The 17455-nt window shown below is 47.1% G+C and overlaps 1 protein-coding gene across 2 annotated transcripts in view; it reads left to right on the top strand.

The window, feature by feature from the left end:
- FCF1 (FCF1 rRNA-processing protein) overlaps positions 1 to 13776 on the top strand; it is a 46802-nt gene extending 33026 nt beyond the window's left edge. The window contains exon 8 of one of the 2 annotated variants that reach the window (XM_033951583.1): positions 13520 to 13776. In XM_033951583.1, coding sequence (XP_033807474.1) covers positions 13520 to 13568 — 49 coding nt within the window. In that variant the 3' untranslated portion in view covers positions 13569 to 13776. The remainder of the gene's footprint in view (positions 1 to 13519) is intronic. The other variant, XM_033951584.1, reaches the window with a different exon arrangement.
- The last annotated feature ends 3679 nt before the right edge of the window (positions 13777 to 17455 follow it).

Genomic DNA, 17455 nt, shown 5'->3' with positions numbered 1-17455 from the left:
ATTTCTTTAATAAGACATTAACTATTTTTTCTGCGGCCCTCCAAGTACTCTATTTTTTCTGCAGCACTCACATTTAAAGTTCAATATATTTTCTTTCTCAAAACTGGCACATTTCAATCACTAAATTGAAAATAAAATAATTTTCCTACCTTTGTTTGGTAATTTCATCAGTCTCTGGTTGCATTTTATTCTTCTGACTGTGCATCCAATACTTCTTCCCTTCTTTCAGCCTCCTGTATGCTTCCTCTCCTCCAGACCTCATTCCCTCCCCCAACTTTTTCTTTCTTTCTCTGTCTTTCTCTGATTCCGTGCCCCATTTTTTGCTTTGTTTCTGGTTCCCTGTCCCCCCTCCTTCTTTCTTTCTTTCTTCCTTCCTCCGTGCCCCATTTTTTGCTTTTTTTCTGGCTCCCTGTCCCCACCCCACCTTCTTTCTTTCTTTCTTTCTTTCTTTCTTCCTTCCTTCCTGCCCTCCCCCATGCCACCGCCGCCGCAGAATAGGCTGCTGCCGCTGCTGCTATCGGGAACAGGCCGAGATCTCCCTGCTTCTCTTTTGCACGGGGCCGACCAACTCTCACTGCCCGACATCAATTCTAACGTCGGAAAGGACGTTCCGGGCAGCCAGGCAGTGATTGGCTAGCCAGAAGGTCCTCTCGACATCAGAATTGACGTCAGGCCGCGAGAGTTGGTCGGCCCCGCAGGGAAGAGAAGCAGGGAGATCAAAGAACACGGTGCTGGCCTGATCCCCGATGGCAGCAGTGAGAAAGGAAGGGAAGCAGGTTGGGCACCACTGCTCTAGACGAGCCGTGAGCCGCACTCTAGGGAGAACAGTGGACCGCCCCCCCCCCCCTTGGTACGCCACTGGAGCAGCAGCATGTCTGGCCGGCTCGTTCGTTCAAAGCCGCGGGTGGCGACTCCTTGCGAGATCCGTGCCTGCGTCTGAAGCCTCTCTGATGTTGTGACATCAGAGAGGCTTCCGATGCAGGAGTGGATAGCGCAAGGAGCCGCCAATCCGCGGCTTTGAACGAACGAGCCGGCTGCTGCTCCAAAAGGAAGAGAATGATCGCCTCCAGACCGCGGGCCGCAAATAAAACCTGGAGAGCTACATGTGGCCCATGTGCCGCGTGTTTGAGACCGCTGCTCTATGTCATGCCTGTCTGTCCAAGTTAGATTGTAAGCTTTTCTGAGGAGGGACTGTTTATAAATGTCAAAATGCACAGCAATGAGTATGTCTTTCAGTGCTATATACGTGATAAGTAGTAGTAAGTAGTGGCAATCCCAGGACTTGAAGACAGTCCCATGCCGAAGGAGCTGGCTGCTCCAGAAGGGAAGAAATCTATGTGCACAGTTTCTGCCTGTGAGCTTCTGGCCCACATCCAGGTCGAAGAAGATTCCAAGATATTCCAGCTACTGCGTGGGCATCAGATTGCTCTTTCTGTAGTTCACAATCTAGCAGAGATCCTCCAGCGTATTCTTCTTCTACTCTTCTTTTTCAATCTCTTGTTACCCACCTTACTGGTCTGCTCCTTTCCTTTTATGTTATGATGTATCCTCTAACCGTTTTTCCCTTTTGTGTCAAGTATGTTTGTCCATTATTTTTAACAAACCTTGTGCATCTTCACTATTTTATACAGTATATATATATATATTTTTTAATTTGTATGGAAACCATTTAGGTGTCAATAAGCTGATTTGTACAATCTTATTCCACCATATCTGATCTCTAGAGTGTTAGTCACTAGCTTTTAACTTTGTTAGTTCTCAATTTGTAGCATTTTTAATCATTGTAAACCACATAGAACTTCACGGTCCTGCGGTATATAAACTGTTGTTATTATTATTAAGTGGTATATCAAATATAATAAAACTTAAAAAGGCAGAGCTGAGAATTGGTAATGCTGTTCCAGAACATGAAACCACAAGAATTTGTGGTGGGCTAGAAAAATAGGAATGTGCAAGTATTCCTCTGTGAGATCCAGAGAGGCAAGAAACTCTCCTGGGGGCCACTGCTGCAATGACCGAGTGCACTGTCTCCATGTGAAAGCATGGAACCTTGAGAGCTGCATTCATGTGCTGCAGATCCAGAATAGGTCTCAAATCTTCGGAGCCTTTCTTTGGCAAGAAAAAGTATATAGAGTATCTGAGCACAAGTGTTCAGGCGGCACCAGCTCTATAGCTTGAATATTCAGCAAGTGCTGAATGGTGGCTTGAACCTTGAGCTCTTTGTCCGGGCAACTGTCCACAAACCAAATCCGCCAGAAATTGGGCAAATTCCAGCTTGTAGCCCAATTGAATAATGTTCAAGGGCCACTGGTCGGACAAAATGCGAATCCAGGCGGGAAGAAATGCCTGATAGTCTGCCCTATAGAGGGGCATCCCTCAGCCTGGCGTCTTTGTGCCTTTTTGGCAGAGGGCGAAGAATGGGAAGTGATAGGCTGGGATCGCCTGTAGCTAGCATACCGTCATCGGGAGCCCTGGGAAAATCTCTGTGACATGGCAGTTGCATACGGGTGGGATCGCCACGAAAATTAGAGCAACCAGAACCTCTAGAGGGCCTGGGTCTGCTATCACGTAGAGTCTTATGGCGATGATCCACCACATAATCCATGAGGTCATCCAGGCCTTTGCCAAACAATAACTGCCCCCTAAATGAAAGTTTAGCCAAAGTAGCCTTAGAAGTAGAATCACCAACCCATTGTCTGATCCAAAGCATCCTGCAAGCAGAGATGGAGTATGCTGACACCTCTGCCAAAACTTGCATAAGGTCATACAATATACCAGCAATATAATCTGTCCCAGCAAAATGTTGAGGAAGATCCACCACCTCACTCACCGAAGCAATTTTTATGCCTAAAATAGCTGTGTCAAAGTGTCTCCAGAGGACCACATACATACTGCGGTCCTGCATATCTTTTAGCACTACATCACTTTCACTGAGAAGAGATGTGCATTTAATCATCTGTGCAACCAAAGAATCCACCCTGGCCTGACACAAAAGCTGCTGACATTCCTGTGCCAGAGGATATCAACCTGACATGACTCTGGCTAGTTTAAGAGCACCTTCCAGAGAGTCATACTTCTCTGAGACCAGAACACTCATATCAGGGTGCCAGGGAAAGGTAGCAGACTGCGAGCGCACACCACAAAGCCAGGAGGAAGAAGTGGAAGGAGCCATCTGAGTGACTAAATTCAACTCCTGCAAAGATTCAGAAATAAGATCCGGCAAAGCCACAGACTTAAATAAACACAGAACTGTGGGATCATCCCCTGATTCCAAAATCCCAGAGGGATTCACAGATCCAGCACACAGTCCCTGATCTCCCGTACCTGAAAGCACTGCGCCTGTAAATAAGGAGTCAGCAAGCTGGTCATCTGCATTGGGATCCTCCAGATCAGGATCAGGCAGCACAAGAACAGCAGCACATTGAGCTGAGGATGTGTCCAAAGGGGCATCGCTACTGAGAGACACCTCGGAGGCGGATTGGGACTCAGCAGGGGGAGAATGCTGGCTTTCGAAACTCATTCCACAAATATTTCATAAAGTCTAAGAAAGTGTTTGGCTCCTGGAGAGTAGAATCACCTTTAGATGACTTGTGTTTCTTTGGCTGTGGAGGGTCCGCAGCCAGGTGCATGGAACTAGCAGCCAAGCCCCAAAAGTAAAGAAGGTCGCTTCGCCATGCTAGCCGAGTGTTCAGTCACCTGCTTCAGCAGAGGAGAGGCTAAGCCTGATGCTGCCGCCTCTCACGGTTGCGGCATGTGACGAAAGGGCACTCTGAAAGCGCTAAATTTGCACAGTCCTGGCATGAATCCACATGAGGAGAGCCCAAAGACTCTATCCCAACAAGTTATGAGGCAAAAATTGCAGTTTTGGAGAAGCAAGGAACTTTAGAAAAAGAGATTGCTAAAAATCCAAGATGGCTACCGTCAAGAAATTTGCACCAAAATCTGTTTTTTTCATTTACCAAAGAGATAAAATGATTTTAGGATTTTTCAGGTGGGGGCACATGCAGAAACTCTGAAAACCCCACTTTTCAAACCTCCTCCTTTTCACCTCACAGGCTGTAACAGCCTGTACTCACTGTGCCCTATTTGTGGATCTGTGCTGCAGCCTGCCTCAGCTCTCTTAACAGTAGCCAGGTGAGAGAATCACTTTCTCATGCTGGGAATGCCTCTGCAAAGCTGATCTTCAGGCTGCCAGTCAGACTCTAAGCCTGACTGCACCTCCACCCCGTAGACCGACAGATGCATACCAGAACGGGCAGAGACAAGAAGACAGAGCCAGCATCATGCGAGACACTGCTAAGTCTCCTATGGGCACCCAACAGCCTGCGCTTGACCCCTGCTTAACAGTAGGTGAGACTACTTTAGGGATGGCCCTGAGCTCCAAAGAAGACCATCAGAATCCGTGACAACGCACTTCGATGGTTCTCTTCATTCCTGAATGACAGATTGCAGAGAGTTCTACTAGGAAAATCCTTATCTGAAACCAAACCACTCCACTATGGAGTGCCTCGGGGAGCCTTACTATCACCACTCCTCTTCAACCTCTATGTCAAACCAGTACTGGACATAGCAGAAAAACACCGAATCAGAATCCACTCTTTCGCAGACGACTTACAACTCTATCTCCCCCTAGGCTGACACCGAGACACACAAATCAATAATCTCCAGTCCTGCCTAACTAAAATAAAGACCTGGATGACCAGGAACAAGATACAGTTAAATGAGTCCAAGACAGAACTTCTCTGGATCCACAAAGATCTTTGCATATATCCCCGTCCATCCTTTTCATGGGGCACAAACACCCTTACACCCAAGGATAACGTCCGCAGCCTAGGAGTAACTCATCTCAAACTTATCAATGACAGATCACGTATCCAAACTAGTATCATCCTCCTCCTTCTACCTCCGCCAGCTAAAATCCATACGTGCATACTTCTCAGAACCCAAATTCACCCAACTACTGTAAGTTTTCGTACTATCCCGCTTAGACTATTGCAACACACTACTAGTGGGCCTACCTACCAAAACTCTCTCCCATCTCCAAAGGGTGCAAAATGCCTGCTGAAAAGCCTAGGCATCCACGACCACATTACCCCTGCATTAGCTTCCATGGACTGGATGCCCATTCATAAGCGCTGCGCCTTCAAGGCGCTGGTCCTTGCTTTCAAAACCTTCCATGAAACGATTCCACACTACATAAAAACTAAACTACAAATCTACTTCCCAAAGTGACCACTGAAGTCCCAAGGAGAAAAACAACTGACCATACCTCCTGGCCACTCCCTCAAAACTGAAACAGCCCGCAAATGCTCCTACCCGCATTTCATACACAGGCTATGGCACACCATCCCCCCATCTGTTAGAACACTAGATGGACTTTGGAACTTCAGGAAGACCGTGAAAACCTTCTTCTTCACAAACTCAGTGCCTTAAGGACATGCTCCCAGAAATGCCATCAAAGTCAACGCTCCTACGCTACCTAACTCTCACCAGATGCTGCTTAATGTTTATGTTTTATTGTCATATCTATATTGAAAATTGTCATCTCTGTCCTGTCTCAATTATATTGTGGATGTACTTTGTAACCCGTTCTGGGCTTCTTTGGGAGAATGGGCTAAATCAGTGTTCTTCAACCTTTTTACACCCGTGGACCGGCAGAAAAAAAAGAATTATTTTGTGGACCGGCAAACTACTAGGACTAAAATTTAAAAACCCCGTTTCCGCCCCATCTCCGCGAGCTCAGTCCCCACAAATCATCTGATCCCATCCACACAAGCCTCAGTTATGATTTTATATTGAATGTATTTTATTAAAGTATAAAAAGAAACAATATTCTGTACAATTGTCATTTTATAAATACAAATAATTCAGAGCAAGGATCAACAAAACCCCTGTCTCCCCTCCCCTTCATATATATCCCCTCTACTATCAAGAAAACTGAACAAGCCAAATTATTACAGAATGCTACACAGAAATATCATGCTAACAGAATACTGCAGTCACACATGACATGAATAGTTTTAGGGGAGTGCAACTAGGGCAATCTTCCCCCTGGTCAGAGAGCGCCCTAAGCCAGCTGGAAGCTAAAGAAGCACTGCCTGGGTTTTGCAGTCCCCAGTTATGTCTAACACCAGCTCTAGCAGGATATATATTTCAAATCTGATATATTCTAATCACAAAATAGAAATAAAATTATTTTTTTCTACCTTTTGTTGTCTCTGGTTTCTGCTTTCAATCTTCTTTTCACTCTCTTCCTTCCAGCATCTGCCCTCTCTGTCTCTTCAATCCAGCATCTGCCCCTTCCATCCACTGTCTGTCCTCTCCCCCTTCCATATGGTATCTGTCTTCTTTCTATGCCCCTCTCCCCTTTCCATCCAGCTTGTACCCCCTCTCTCCTTTTTACATGATTAATTCCAGCTTCACTTCTCTCTTCATTTTTATCTCTCCTACACCAGATCTATCATCGTTGTCCCTCTCTGCTTATTTTTCTGCTGACCCCTTCCTATCATCAATCTCTCTACTTTTTCATGCCTGTGTCTCCCCTTCCCCTCCTCTAATCTCTCTGCCAGCTGTTTCCTTCCTTTTTTCATTCTCCCTTCCCTCCTCCTCCTGTCCAGCAGTAACTCTCTTCCCTTCCTCCCCTCCCAGCAGCATCTCTCCTTCTCCCTCTCCAGTAGCAGCTATCCCTTTTTTTTCCTTGCCCAGCAGCTTCCCTGATTCCTTTCCCTCCTCCCCTCCCAGAAGCATCTCTCCTTCTCCTTCTCCAGTAGCAGCTGTTCCTTTTTTTCCTTTGCCCTCAAGCTTCCCTCCAGGTCCAGTAGCAGCTGTCCCTTTTTTTCCTTTGCCCAGCAGCTTCTCAGACTCCTTTCCCTCCTCCCCTCCCAGCAGCATCTCTCCTTCTCCATCTCCAGTAGAAGCTGTCCCTTTTTTCCCTTGCCCAGCAGCTTCCCAGACTCCTTTCCCTCCTCCCCTCCCAGCAGCATCTCTCCTTCTCCCTCTCCAGGTCCAGTAGCAGCTGTCCCTTTTTCCCCTTGCCCAGCAGATTCCCAGACTCCTTTCCCTCCTCCTCTCCCAGCAGCATCTCTCCTCCCTCTCCAGGTCCAGTAGCAGCTGTCCCTTTTTCCCCCTTACCCAGCAGCTTCCCAGACTCCTTTCCCTCCCAATTCCCAGCAGCATCTCTCCTTCTCCCTATCCAGGTCCAGTAGCAGCTGTCCCTTTTTTATTTTCACCATGCCCAGCAGCTTACTCCCCTCTCAGCAACTCTCCTTACTTGCCAGCGCTGCGATTCAGTAAGGCAGCCCCGGGTCCTTTGTTGGGTCGCACCGCCTCTGAGGAAAGCGGAAGTTGCATCATCAGAGGCGGCCCAACTCAGCAAAAGCTCCAAGGGTTCCTTTTTGAATCACTGCGTTTGTAAGGATAGCCGCTGGGAGGGGAGAAAGCACAGTGTGAGGCTCCCTATTATCTTTCCGGCCCTGCGCGAGTGACAGCTCCTCAATCTTGCCGGTTCTGTGCGGACCGGCAGGAAATTGAAGAAGTTGATCTCGCCGGTCCTGCGTGGACCGGCAGGAATTTTCTGCGGACCGGCGGTTGAAGAACTGTGGGCTAAATAATTGAATGAATAAATAAATAAAACTATGCAGTGTGACTAACAGGTACACACTGGAATTGGCCTGTCAGCTACAGACCGAAGCCTGTATATTTTTACAGCAGGTAGAGCTGAAAAATGCTCCGAGAACCAGAAACCCTAAAAAAGGACAAAAAATATACCTAATAAAATGTGGAGAACAGAACTGCACTGTTCCTTCTGCGGCTTGTTCGAGGGATGCACAGCAGGCAGCAATTCACACGCTGCAAGTAACTGTCCCAGAAACCTTCTCTTGGATGTCAGAGCTGACATCAGAGGTAAGGCTTGTGGGTCAGCCATGTGCAGCGTGTGAACCACTGATTGCTGTGCATCCCTTGAACAAGCTGCAGAAGGAACAGTGCAGTTCAAACAAGTAAGAAGACAAAGGAGTGGGGGGGATGGAGAAGGAGCACGTCAGGACATTGGAGGGATATGATTCTTGGACAACCGCTGGAAGGCAGTACTGGTCGCCGTACCTCAAGAAGGACATGGCGGTACTTAAGAGAGTCCAGAGAAGAGCAACTAAGCTAATTAAGGGAATGGAAAACCTCTCGTATACTGACAGACTGAAGGAGCTGGGGCTGTTCTCCCTGGAGAAGCAGAGACTTAGAGGTGACATGATAGAAACCTTCAAGATCCTGAAGGGTATAGAAAAAGTAGACAGGGACAGATTTTTCAAATTACGGGGAACCACAAGTACAAGGGGGCACTCGGAGAAATTGAAAGGAGACAGGTTTAGGACAAACGCCAGGAAGTTCTTTTTCACCCAGAGAGTGGTGGATACATGGAACACACTTCCGGAGGCTGTGATAGGCAGAAACACGTTACAGGGCTTCAAAGAAGGTTTGGATAGGTTCCTAGAGGACAAAGGGATTGAGGGGTACAGATAGGAGTAGAGGCAGGTTATAGGGATAGGAGTAAGAGGTAAGTACAGATAGGAGTAGAGGCAGGTTATAGGGATAGGAGTAAGAGGTAAGTTATAGAAATAGTCAGGGATCACTGCTCAGGCAATAGGCCTGAAGGGCCGCCGCGGGAGAGGACCGCTGGGTGAGATTGACCTCTGGTATGCCTCAGCGGAGGCAACTTCTTATGTTCTTATGTCTCCCTCCCTCCTGCTGTCTGTCATTCATTCCCTGCATTTCCCTGTGCAGCTGCAACAGCATTTCCCTCCCACTCCATTTCCCTGTGCAGCAGCAGCAGGTATTTCCCTTCCCCTCCAAGTCCCTGTGCAGCAGTATCAGCATTTTCCCCCATCCCCCTTCCCCAGGGCCGCCATCAGAAATTTCTGGGCCCCTTACTGAGCAATCCTATTGGGCCCCCCACGCACCCCTTCCCCCACCGACCCCCCCCCTTCTTCCATGGGCCGAATACACACATACTTTTCTCTGTTATCGCACTCTTTGACCAAAAGATTTGTAAGCCTGCAACCACATCAAGGTAGACTCTTTCAGCAGGGCCCTAACCTAACCTAAACTAAACTAATCTATACCTATCTATTCTAAACTAACATATGTCTAATACTGAACTAATAACAAACTAACAAACATCAGCATAATAAATAACTAATAAATAATAGTGCTAGTAGCTATAATTCACTTTTGAATGTAAAATCTCAGTTAAGGATTTCTTTTGACCTTTGTAGGCCAGAAGTAGATCACAATTGCACAATATTTTTTGTAACAAGTATTAAATGTGTTTTTATAAATACTGTAAGCTTAATAAATATATCAGAAAAAACTACACATCTGAGCGCATATCTGAACATTCACATCTGTATGATCCCATCTTCCTCAGCTTGCCTATAGCTGCATCATGCATGTTAAAAATGTACGATATGTTGATATGTGCACCTTCCTTCCTTCCCATCCATCCTCCTCAGCCTGTCCTTACACATCCACAGCTGCATGTTAATGATGATGTATATGTTATGATGATAAATAAGTGCATATGAGCACATCATTAACATGCAGCTATGGATGAATATAAAAAAGAAACAATATTCTGTACAATTGTCAATTTATAAATCAGCGTCTTCTCCCCATTCTCTCGTCCCCATTTCCCTTCAGCGTCCTCAGCCCACTCTCTCTCCACTTTCCTTTAGCACACGCACATAAAAACAAGCAAGTAATTTATATCATTTTCATTCTATTCATTCATAGAAAATAAAGTCTAAATAATGCCAGTCACATAACAAAACATGATTTTACAAAAATAATTCCCTGCACAGTCAAGCCTTCAAGGATTACTAGATGTCTTTCAGTAGTTCCCCTCCCTCCCTCCCCCTTACCTTTGTGGCCAAGTCAAAATGATCTACCAACAATAAAATTTTAAAAACACAAAGCATGCTCTACGCAGAGAAAATGTTAATTATCATTTATATTCCACGGGTTTTCAAAGAGGTCAAGGCAGATGACTTTATGCAATGTCACCTCAATAACAACTATACAAAAATAGACAAATATTCCCCCTCCCTTTTTACTAAAACACGATAGCGGTTTTTAGCACAGGGAGCTGCGCTGAATGCCCCATGCTGCTCTCAATGCTCATAGGCTCCCTGCGCTAAAAAACGCTATTACGGTTTAGTAAAAGGGGGCCATAGTGCAAAATATAGACAGCATATATAAATTCTCAAAGCAGACACATTTTGATCACTAAATTGAAAATAAAATCATTTTTCCTACCTTTGGTAATTTCATCAGTCTCTGGTTGCACTTTATTCTTCTGACTGTGCATCCAATATTTCTTCCCTTCTTTCAGCCTCCTGTATGCTTCCTCTCCTCCAGACCTCATTCCCTCCCCAAACTTTTTCTTTGTTTCACCCTGCCCCTTCTTCTCTCTCTCCATACCCCCTTTCTTTCTGTATGTCTGTTTCTCTCTCTCTCTCTCACCCTGCCCCCTTCTTTCTTTCTCTCTCCACACCCTCTTTCGTTCTGTATGTCTGTCTTTCTCTCTCTCTCCGTGCCCCATTTTTCTTTGTTTCACCCTGCCCCCTTTCTTTCTTTCTGGCTTCCTGTCCCCTCCTATCTTTCTTTCTCCCTGCCCTCCCCTATGCCACAACCATTGGGAAAATGCTGCCACCACCACTGGGAAATAAGCTGCCACTGCCGCCATCGGGAACAGGCCGGCGCCGAGTTCGCCCTGCTTCTCTTCCCCGCGGGGCCGACCAACTGTCGCCACCCAATGTCAATTCTAACGTCGGAGAGGACGTTCTAGGCCAGCCAGGCAGCGATTGGCTGACCCAGAACGTACTCTCCGACGTCAGAATTGACGCGAGTGGCGAGAGTTGGTCGGCCCCACAGGGAAAAGCAGGGAGAACTTGGCGCCGGCCTGTTCCCGATGGCGGCGGTGGCACTCAGGTGGCTAAAGAGCCGCAGCTTGCCGGCCTAGTGAGAACACTGGAGGGTGGCCAGCTGTGCACCCTCTTGGGATGTAAACCCGGGGCGGGGCGGACCGCCCCTCCCCCACCTTGGTATGCCACTATCTGTACCTCACTCCCTCCCTATGACCAAAAATTCTCCTTTCTTCTATTCCCCGTGTACACAACCATCTCTTTCCCTCCCTTCCTCTCTCCCAAGTCCATGCCTTCTGTGTCCAAAAACCTATTCCCTTCCCCACCTCAGCATCTCTTTCCCTCCCTTCCTCTCTCCCGTGCCCAAAAACCCATTCCATCCCCCACCTCAGCATCTCTTTCCCTCCCTTCCTCTCTCCCAAGTTCATGCCTTGTGTCCAAAACGCACTCCCTCCCCCCCTTTTGTGTTCCATGTTTGCCTCCCAGCCCATCTTTGCAACTTTCTCAGCAAAACAGAGCTCGAGCCGAGAGGCTTGTTTCCTGTTTCCTGCCTGCCCTGCCGCGCACAAATAGCCGACCGGAAGTATTCTCCTACGTCAGCGCTGATGTCGGAGGGCAGGCTTTGCTTAAGCCCTCCCTCCGACGTCAGCGCTGACATCGGGGAACACTTCCGATCAGCTATATGTGAGCGGCAGGGCAGGTAGGAACAGGAGACGAGCCTCGCGGCTCGAGATGTATTTAATTCCGCGGATCCCCCGTCCAGCTCTCTCCTGTGCACCTGGGGCGGACCGCCCCCCCCTAAGTACGCCACTGGGACCGGCACCGGTCCGCGGACCGGCTGTTGAAGAACTGTGGCCTAGTACCCTGGGGGAGCCCGGGCCCCCTGTCAGCTCCGGGCCCCTGAATGCAGGACTGGTAGTACTGTTCTGATGGCGGCCCTGCCCTTCCCTACTGTTAGCACGATGTGGCCACACTGCTCCCCGTATCCAGCAGCAGCCCTTCTCCCTTTGTTTTACCTCCCCCTGTCCATCAGCACCTCTTCCTGCTCCCCCTGTCCAGCAGTAGGCCTCCCTAGTCTTTAAGCCCGTTAAATTAACGGGCGCTAGAATAGATGTCTGTCTGTCTTTCTTTCTGTCTCTCTGGCCCCCTGTCTGTCATTCTTTCTCTCTCTCTCTCCTTGGCTAGTGTTTGTCTGGGTTGGCCTCTGGCTGTCTGTCTTTTTTTTTTTTTCTTTGTGTCTCTCTCTTTGCATGCTGTCTATCTGTGTTTATTCTATCTGTCTCTCTGGCCCCCCCTGTCTGTTTGTCTTTCTTTGTCTGTCTCTCTCCCTGGCCCCCTGTCTTTCTTTCTGTATGTCTCTCTGCCTTTCTCCCTGGCCCCCTGCCTACCTGTATTTATCTGCCTGACTGTCTCTCCGTGGCCCCCTTCTGTCTCCCTACCCCCTCCCCAAAGCAAAGCTGTTACATTAACGGTGCTAGAATATGTCTATCTGTCTTTCTTTCTATCTGTCTCTCTCCCTGCCCCCTATGCAGCAGCATTCTCTCCCCCCACTTCATTTTAAGTTGTCTAAATGAACTGAATCTAATTAATTCACATCCCTATTCTTTTTTTCTCTGTTTGTAGATGCCCCTATAGCTAATTTTTTTGGTCTTTTTCCATCTCTTCCCTTCTTTCTTTTCCTTATACCAGTCAGACAATTGCCTTTGGATGTTCCTCAGTTCCTGCCTTGGTCTCCCCCTCAGCATATACCACTTACCTCTCCCCTTTCTGCTGTCTCCCTCCAAATTATTCCTTAAGAAACAGATGGCCTGATGGGATAAGACAGCAAGAGAAGCTTGTTGCTCAGGCACCACCTGCATGGCTGTTTTGCTGCCAAGTATTAAAAAGCGCACTGGAAAGGATAAATACAAAGGTACAGACCTGTAGGGCACTGGGGGCTAGGGAGAAAGCAAGGGCATAGCCGGAAATGGAAAAATGGCACTACCATTTGAAGTTTATTTTTAAAGTTTAAAGTTGCCGCGGCGGCTCCTCTCACGATCGCTGCCTGTGTCGGAAGCCTTCTCCGACGCAGGTGCGGCTCATGAGAGTAGCCGCAGCGACTTTAAACTTTAAAAATAAACTTCAAATGGTAGTGCCGTTTTTCGTTGATGGAGGTCTGCGCGAGCAGGGAGGCGGTGTGGGGAAGGGAAGGGGAGTGAGCGGTAAAGGACCCAGCTCCGTCCCCGTCCGCAGCCCGGGCCAGGCCTCCCGCGCTTTCTGAGCGGCCCAGCTCGCTTGGTTGTTGTTTTTTTTTGTTTACCTGGCCGCTCCACTTCCTGCATTCGGCTGCTCTCAGCCGACAGCCGCCTGCCTCAGGCTGGGGACTCGCGCATGCGCACTCCTGCAAGGCCATGGACCTACATCTCACAGAACAGAGATCACAGAAGCACGCAGTTGAGTGCGCATGCGCGGCTAGCGTTTTATTATTTTAGATTGTCTCTAAATCAGCTATAAATATGTGTTCAATAAATGTGAAGTGGGGGGGAGAGAGACCTTCAAATATCAAATCCTGGATAGTTCTCTGAATTTCACTGGTTCTGTTCATTTTGTCTCTTTTTGATTTTCAGATATAACATTGAGAGGATGCCAGATGATTATGGAGCTCCCCGATTCTAACCTCCTATTGTCTCAGAATTTGGGTCACAGTGCAAACCTGAAGAGAATATAGTGTGTTTATTCAGCTCCCTATCTGTAACCTTCCATCAGAAGAGTTCCTAGGCTCTTCTAAAAAAAAAAGAAAAGTTCTTTTTTGTAAAACAAATTCTCTCTCTACTGCTGTATATACAGCTATAAATAAAAACATCCAAATTGGACATTTCATTTACACCTGCTTTTGTGTGATCCAGCTGGGATGTGTAATTTTATACATTTAGGGGGAATTCCTCAAAGGGCGCTAAGCGCATTATCACACACAATCATTTATGCATGCACTAACTGTTATAGATGCCCATAGGAATAATGGATGTCTTTATCAGTTAGCATTCATTAACACACTTCATAACACATTCATTAACACACTTAATAATGGGAGTAATACTAGACCAGGGCCTAACCACGAAAGACCAGGTGGACTCTCTGGTCAGAAAGGGTTTTTTTACTCTCTGGAGGCTTCGGTCCATTAGAGCATTAGTCCATTTTGATGCTTCATCATTCAGAATTATGGTATAATCCCTTATACTAAGCCAACTTGACTATTGCAATATTGCCTATCTGGCAATTACCCAGAACTTGCAGCGATTACAACTGGTGCAAAATGTGGCAGTCAGGCTGATTTTTGGGCTGAAGAAGTTCGATCATGTAACTCCTTCCTACCGACTCCTGTACTGACTGCCGATGGAAGCACGTGTGAAGTTTAAGTTTGGATGTTTCTGCTTTAAGGTACTTTTTGGTCTAGCCCCCAGATATATACTTGACCTTTTCTCTTTTTCAACCAATCAACATATGAGAAGCTCAGACTTGAATTTTGTCTCCCCACCGGTCTCAGGATGTAAATTTAAAAGACATCATCAACATCTCTTCTCGTATTAGGCAGCATTATAGGGTAAAGATCTGAAACAATTGCTCATGCTTGCGAATACTTATAAGGAATTTAGGAAACAGCTAAAAATATATCTGTTCCTAAAGTACGTAGGCAGCTAAACTGCACAATCTTTCCCCACAACTGACCGCTAAACTTTAACTCTGGTAGTCCCAGTACGGTCATTCTTATGTTCTTAAGTGGATAGGAGTTAGGAGTTAAAAGCAGCCTGGAAAAAAAATGAGCTTTTAGCCTAGATTTGAATACTGCCAGATGCGGAGCTTAACATACAGATTCAAGGCCAGATTCTCAAAACTTTGCAGTAAAAACTGAAGGTCCACTGTCGTAGCTCTTATTCAGAAAGATGAGTCATTGTAAAAAAAAATGTGCATGCACATGAGGTTGGTGGAGAGTAGAGAGGTTTGCTAAATTTACATAAGTCACTGGTGATTGGCACATGTGCAGAATATACCATGAAGGAGGCATAAATGTGTGCAGGTGCTGGAAAAAGCAATGCTGTAAGTGGTGTGTCAATCATAGGTGTGTCAGAGCTACAGGATGAAGGGAAGGGAGGGAAGATCCAATGTTGGCTTTCAACATGTACGTATGACATGTCTTTTCTCCTCCCAAATCTTGTAATTTGTTTTTAATGTGATTTTATAATGAACCAGAGTGAGAAATACATAAGACACAGCCTCAAGAAGCATGCTTTTGTCTACCTACTCCCCCCCAAAAAAAACAAACTATAATTTGTGTATCATGTAGTTGTTTTTTTTTCATGAGCCACACTCAAAACACAGACCAAAGATGCATTTTTCACAGTATTGGCACCCCCTGCCAGTCATTGAGGGGAAGATTCTCAAAACTTTAATGCTATTGCTAAACTGTAGCCCTGGAGTGTCCAACCTTTTGGCTTCCCTGGCCGCATTGACCAAAAAAAATGTTTCTGGGGCCGCGCAAACGCTGCAGCAAGACAGAGGAGGGAGCCGGCAAGACGGTAAACACCCAGGGGAAGCAGAGGAAAACACTGCATCGCCCTTGACCAGGGCCGCACAAAATACTTCACTTGGCCGCATGCGGCCCTTGGGCAGCAGGTTGGACACCCCTGCTGTAGCCTATACACATTTTAGCGGTGGATTATCAAAAGAGATTATCTCTGTCAATAGCAAGCTTTCCAGCAGTTTCCAACAATGACATGCAAATAGGTTCTTCTACATTGAAATGAGCCTTCCAGTGGATTATTAAAAAAGACCGAGCCATTTTCTAAAAGCAGTGTCAGCTTTTAGTGACAAAACCAAGCGACTGGTCAAGGTGTGCTGGTCAGTGTCAGAGGCTGCTAGAAATGCCCATTCTCTCTCGCTGCATCACAACACCCCTCACCTGCAGCGGCAGCAAACACCACCCCTCCCCTTCCCCGAGAACTGCGGTGACACCCCTCCCTGCAACAGAAGAGATGCCCACACTCCCCTGCTGCCAATAAATCCTGGCCACGCATCCCCCCCCTCCGCTGCGGGAGAAATGCCTCTTCTCCCCCACTGGCAATTGACCCTTTACCCACCATAGAACACCTTCCCCCTCCCCAATGCCTCCGCCTTACCTCAGTTGATGCACGGAGGGACGCAGACTTCCTCCTCAAAGAAGTCCTGCATCTTTGAAAATGGACCTTCCCATCCCCGGTGCATCTTGGGATTCACTGGAGAGGGGCATGAGGCTCTGATTGGCCCAGGTTGTTTAAGGTCCCACCTATGATGAGTCTGGGCCAATCAGAGCCTTAAGCCCATTCCCGGTGCATATGGGGAGGGGCCTGAGGCTCTGATTGGCCTAAGTTGCTTAAGACAGATGTCTGATAGCTTCTGCTGCAAGATTACTAAAACTTGTTCCCTCCCCTTTGGGCTACCTGCCCGGGAGCTTCCTGTCATGCTCAGTTAGTAGGAAAGTCAGGTAGATCTATGACAACAGGAAACAGAAGAAAAGAGAGGGCATGGGAACTCCCGCCACCAGTCAATTCTGCTGAAGAAAATATCACACTAAAAACTACGGCCAAAAAAGGCCAACTGTAATCAAACACATAATGTAAACATTATAAAACTGCAAAATATTTCAATTTTTCCCTGATAAAGTCTTAATACCGCAAGTTCCTTCCTTCTTCCCACTAACTTCCTGATTCCCCCGAAACTACCTGATCTCCTCTTTATTCTTCCCTGGAAATGACCAGATATCTTCTTTTGTAATCCACCTTCTATAACTCTTTTGTAATCTGCCTTGAACCGCAAGGTAATGGCGGAACAGAAATCTCTAATATAATGTAATGTAACGTAACATAGGAAATTTATGGAATGTAGACACAACCTGAAGAGCAGAAGGGGCACCCCCCTCCCCTACGGGGACCCCACCAACCCCTAAACCTTATCAAATGGAATACACATGTAATTCTTAGTGAGGCTGGTCAAAGACAGAAATGCAGCTTACAAGTTACTGAAGAGGTGACCTGCGAATTGGACAAAACAGATGGGCCTCCAGAGGAGATTTACAAGAAAGAAGATTAGCAGAGGTAAGAAATCTAATCTTTTATTCTTGTACAATCCCTCTGGAAGCTGAACTTGTGGGATGTATCAAAGCAGTTCCAAATCTCAGGGGGGGCCTGATGAGCCCGCCACGAGAACAGAAGCGCCAAAGGCTGTATCACCTTTAGCCGCCACATCAAGCCGGTAAAACCTGGATAAAGTACGAAGGGAAGCCCAGTGGCCGCCTAACAAATCTCCTCAGATGAGACCGCATGAGATTCAGCTCATGAGGAAGCCATTCCTCTGGTAGAGTGAGCCTTCACCCCAGAGGGAAGCTTCTTCCCCACCGCCACATAGGCTGTGGAAATGGCCGCAAGTATCCAATGCAAAATGGTAGCCTTGGAAGCAGGCCGACCCGACACATACGGCCCACTAGGACAAACCGATGGTCTGACAGACGGAAGTCATTAGTGGCCTCTAGG

Source organism: Geotrypetes seraphini, chromosome 7, assembly GCF_902459505.1.
Source record: "Geotrypetes seraphini chromosome 7, aGeoSer1.1, whole genome shotgun sequence".
In the NCBI taxonomy this organism is placed as follows: domain Eukaryota; kingdom Metazoa; phylum Chordata; class Amphibia; order Gymnophiona; family Dermophiidae; genus Geotrypetes; species Geotrypetes seraphini.
This window is presented reverse-complemented; position numbering and strand designations above follow the sequence as displayed.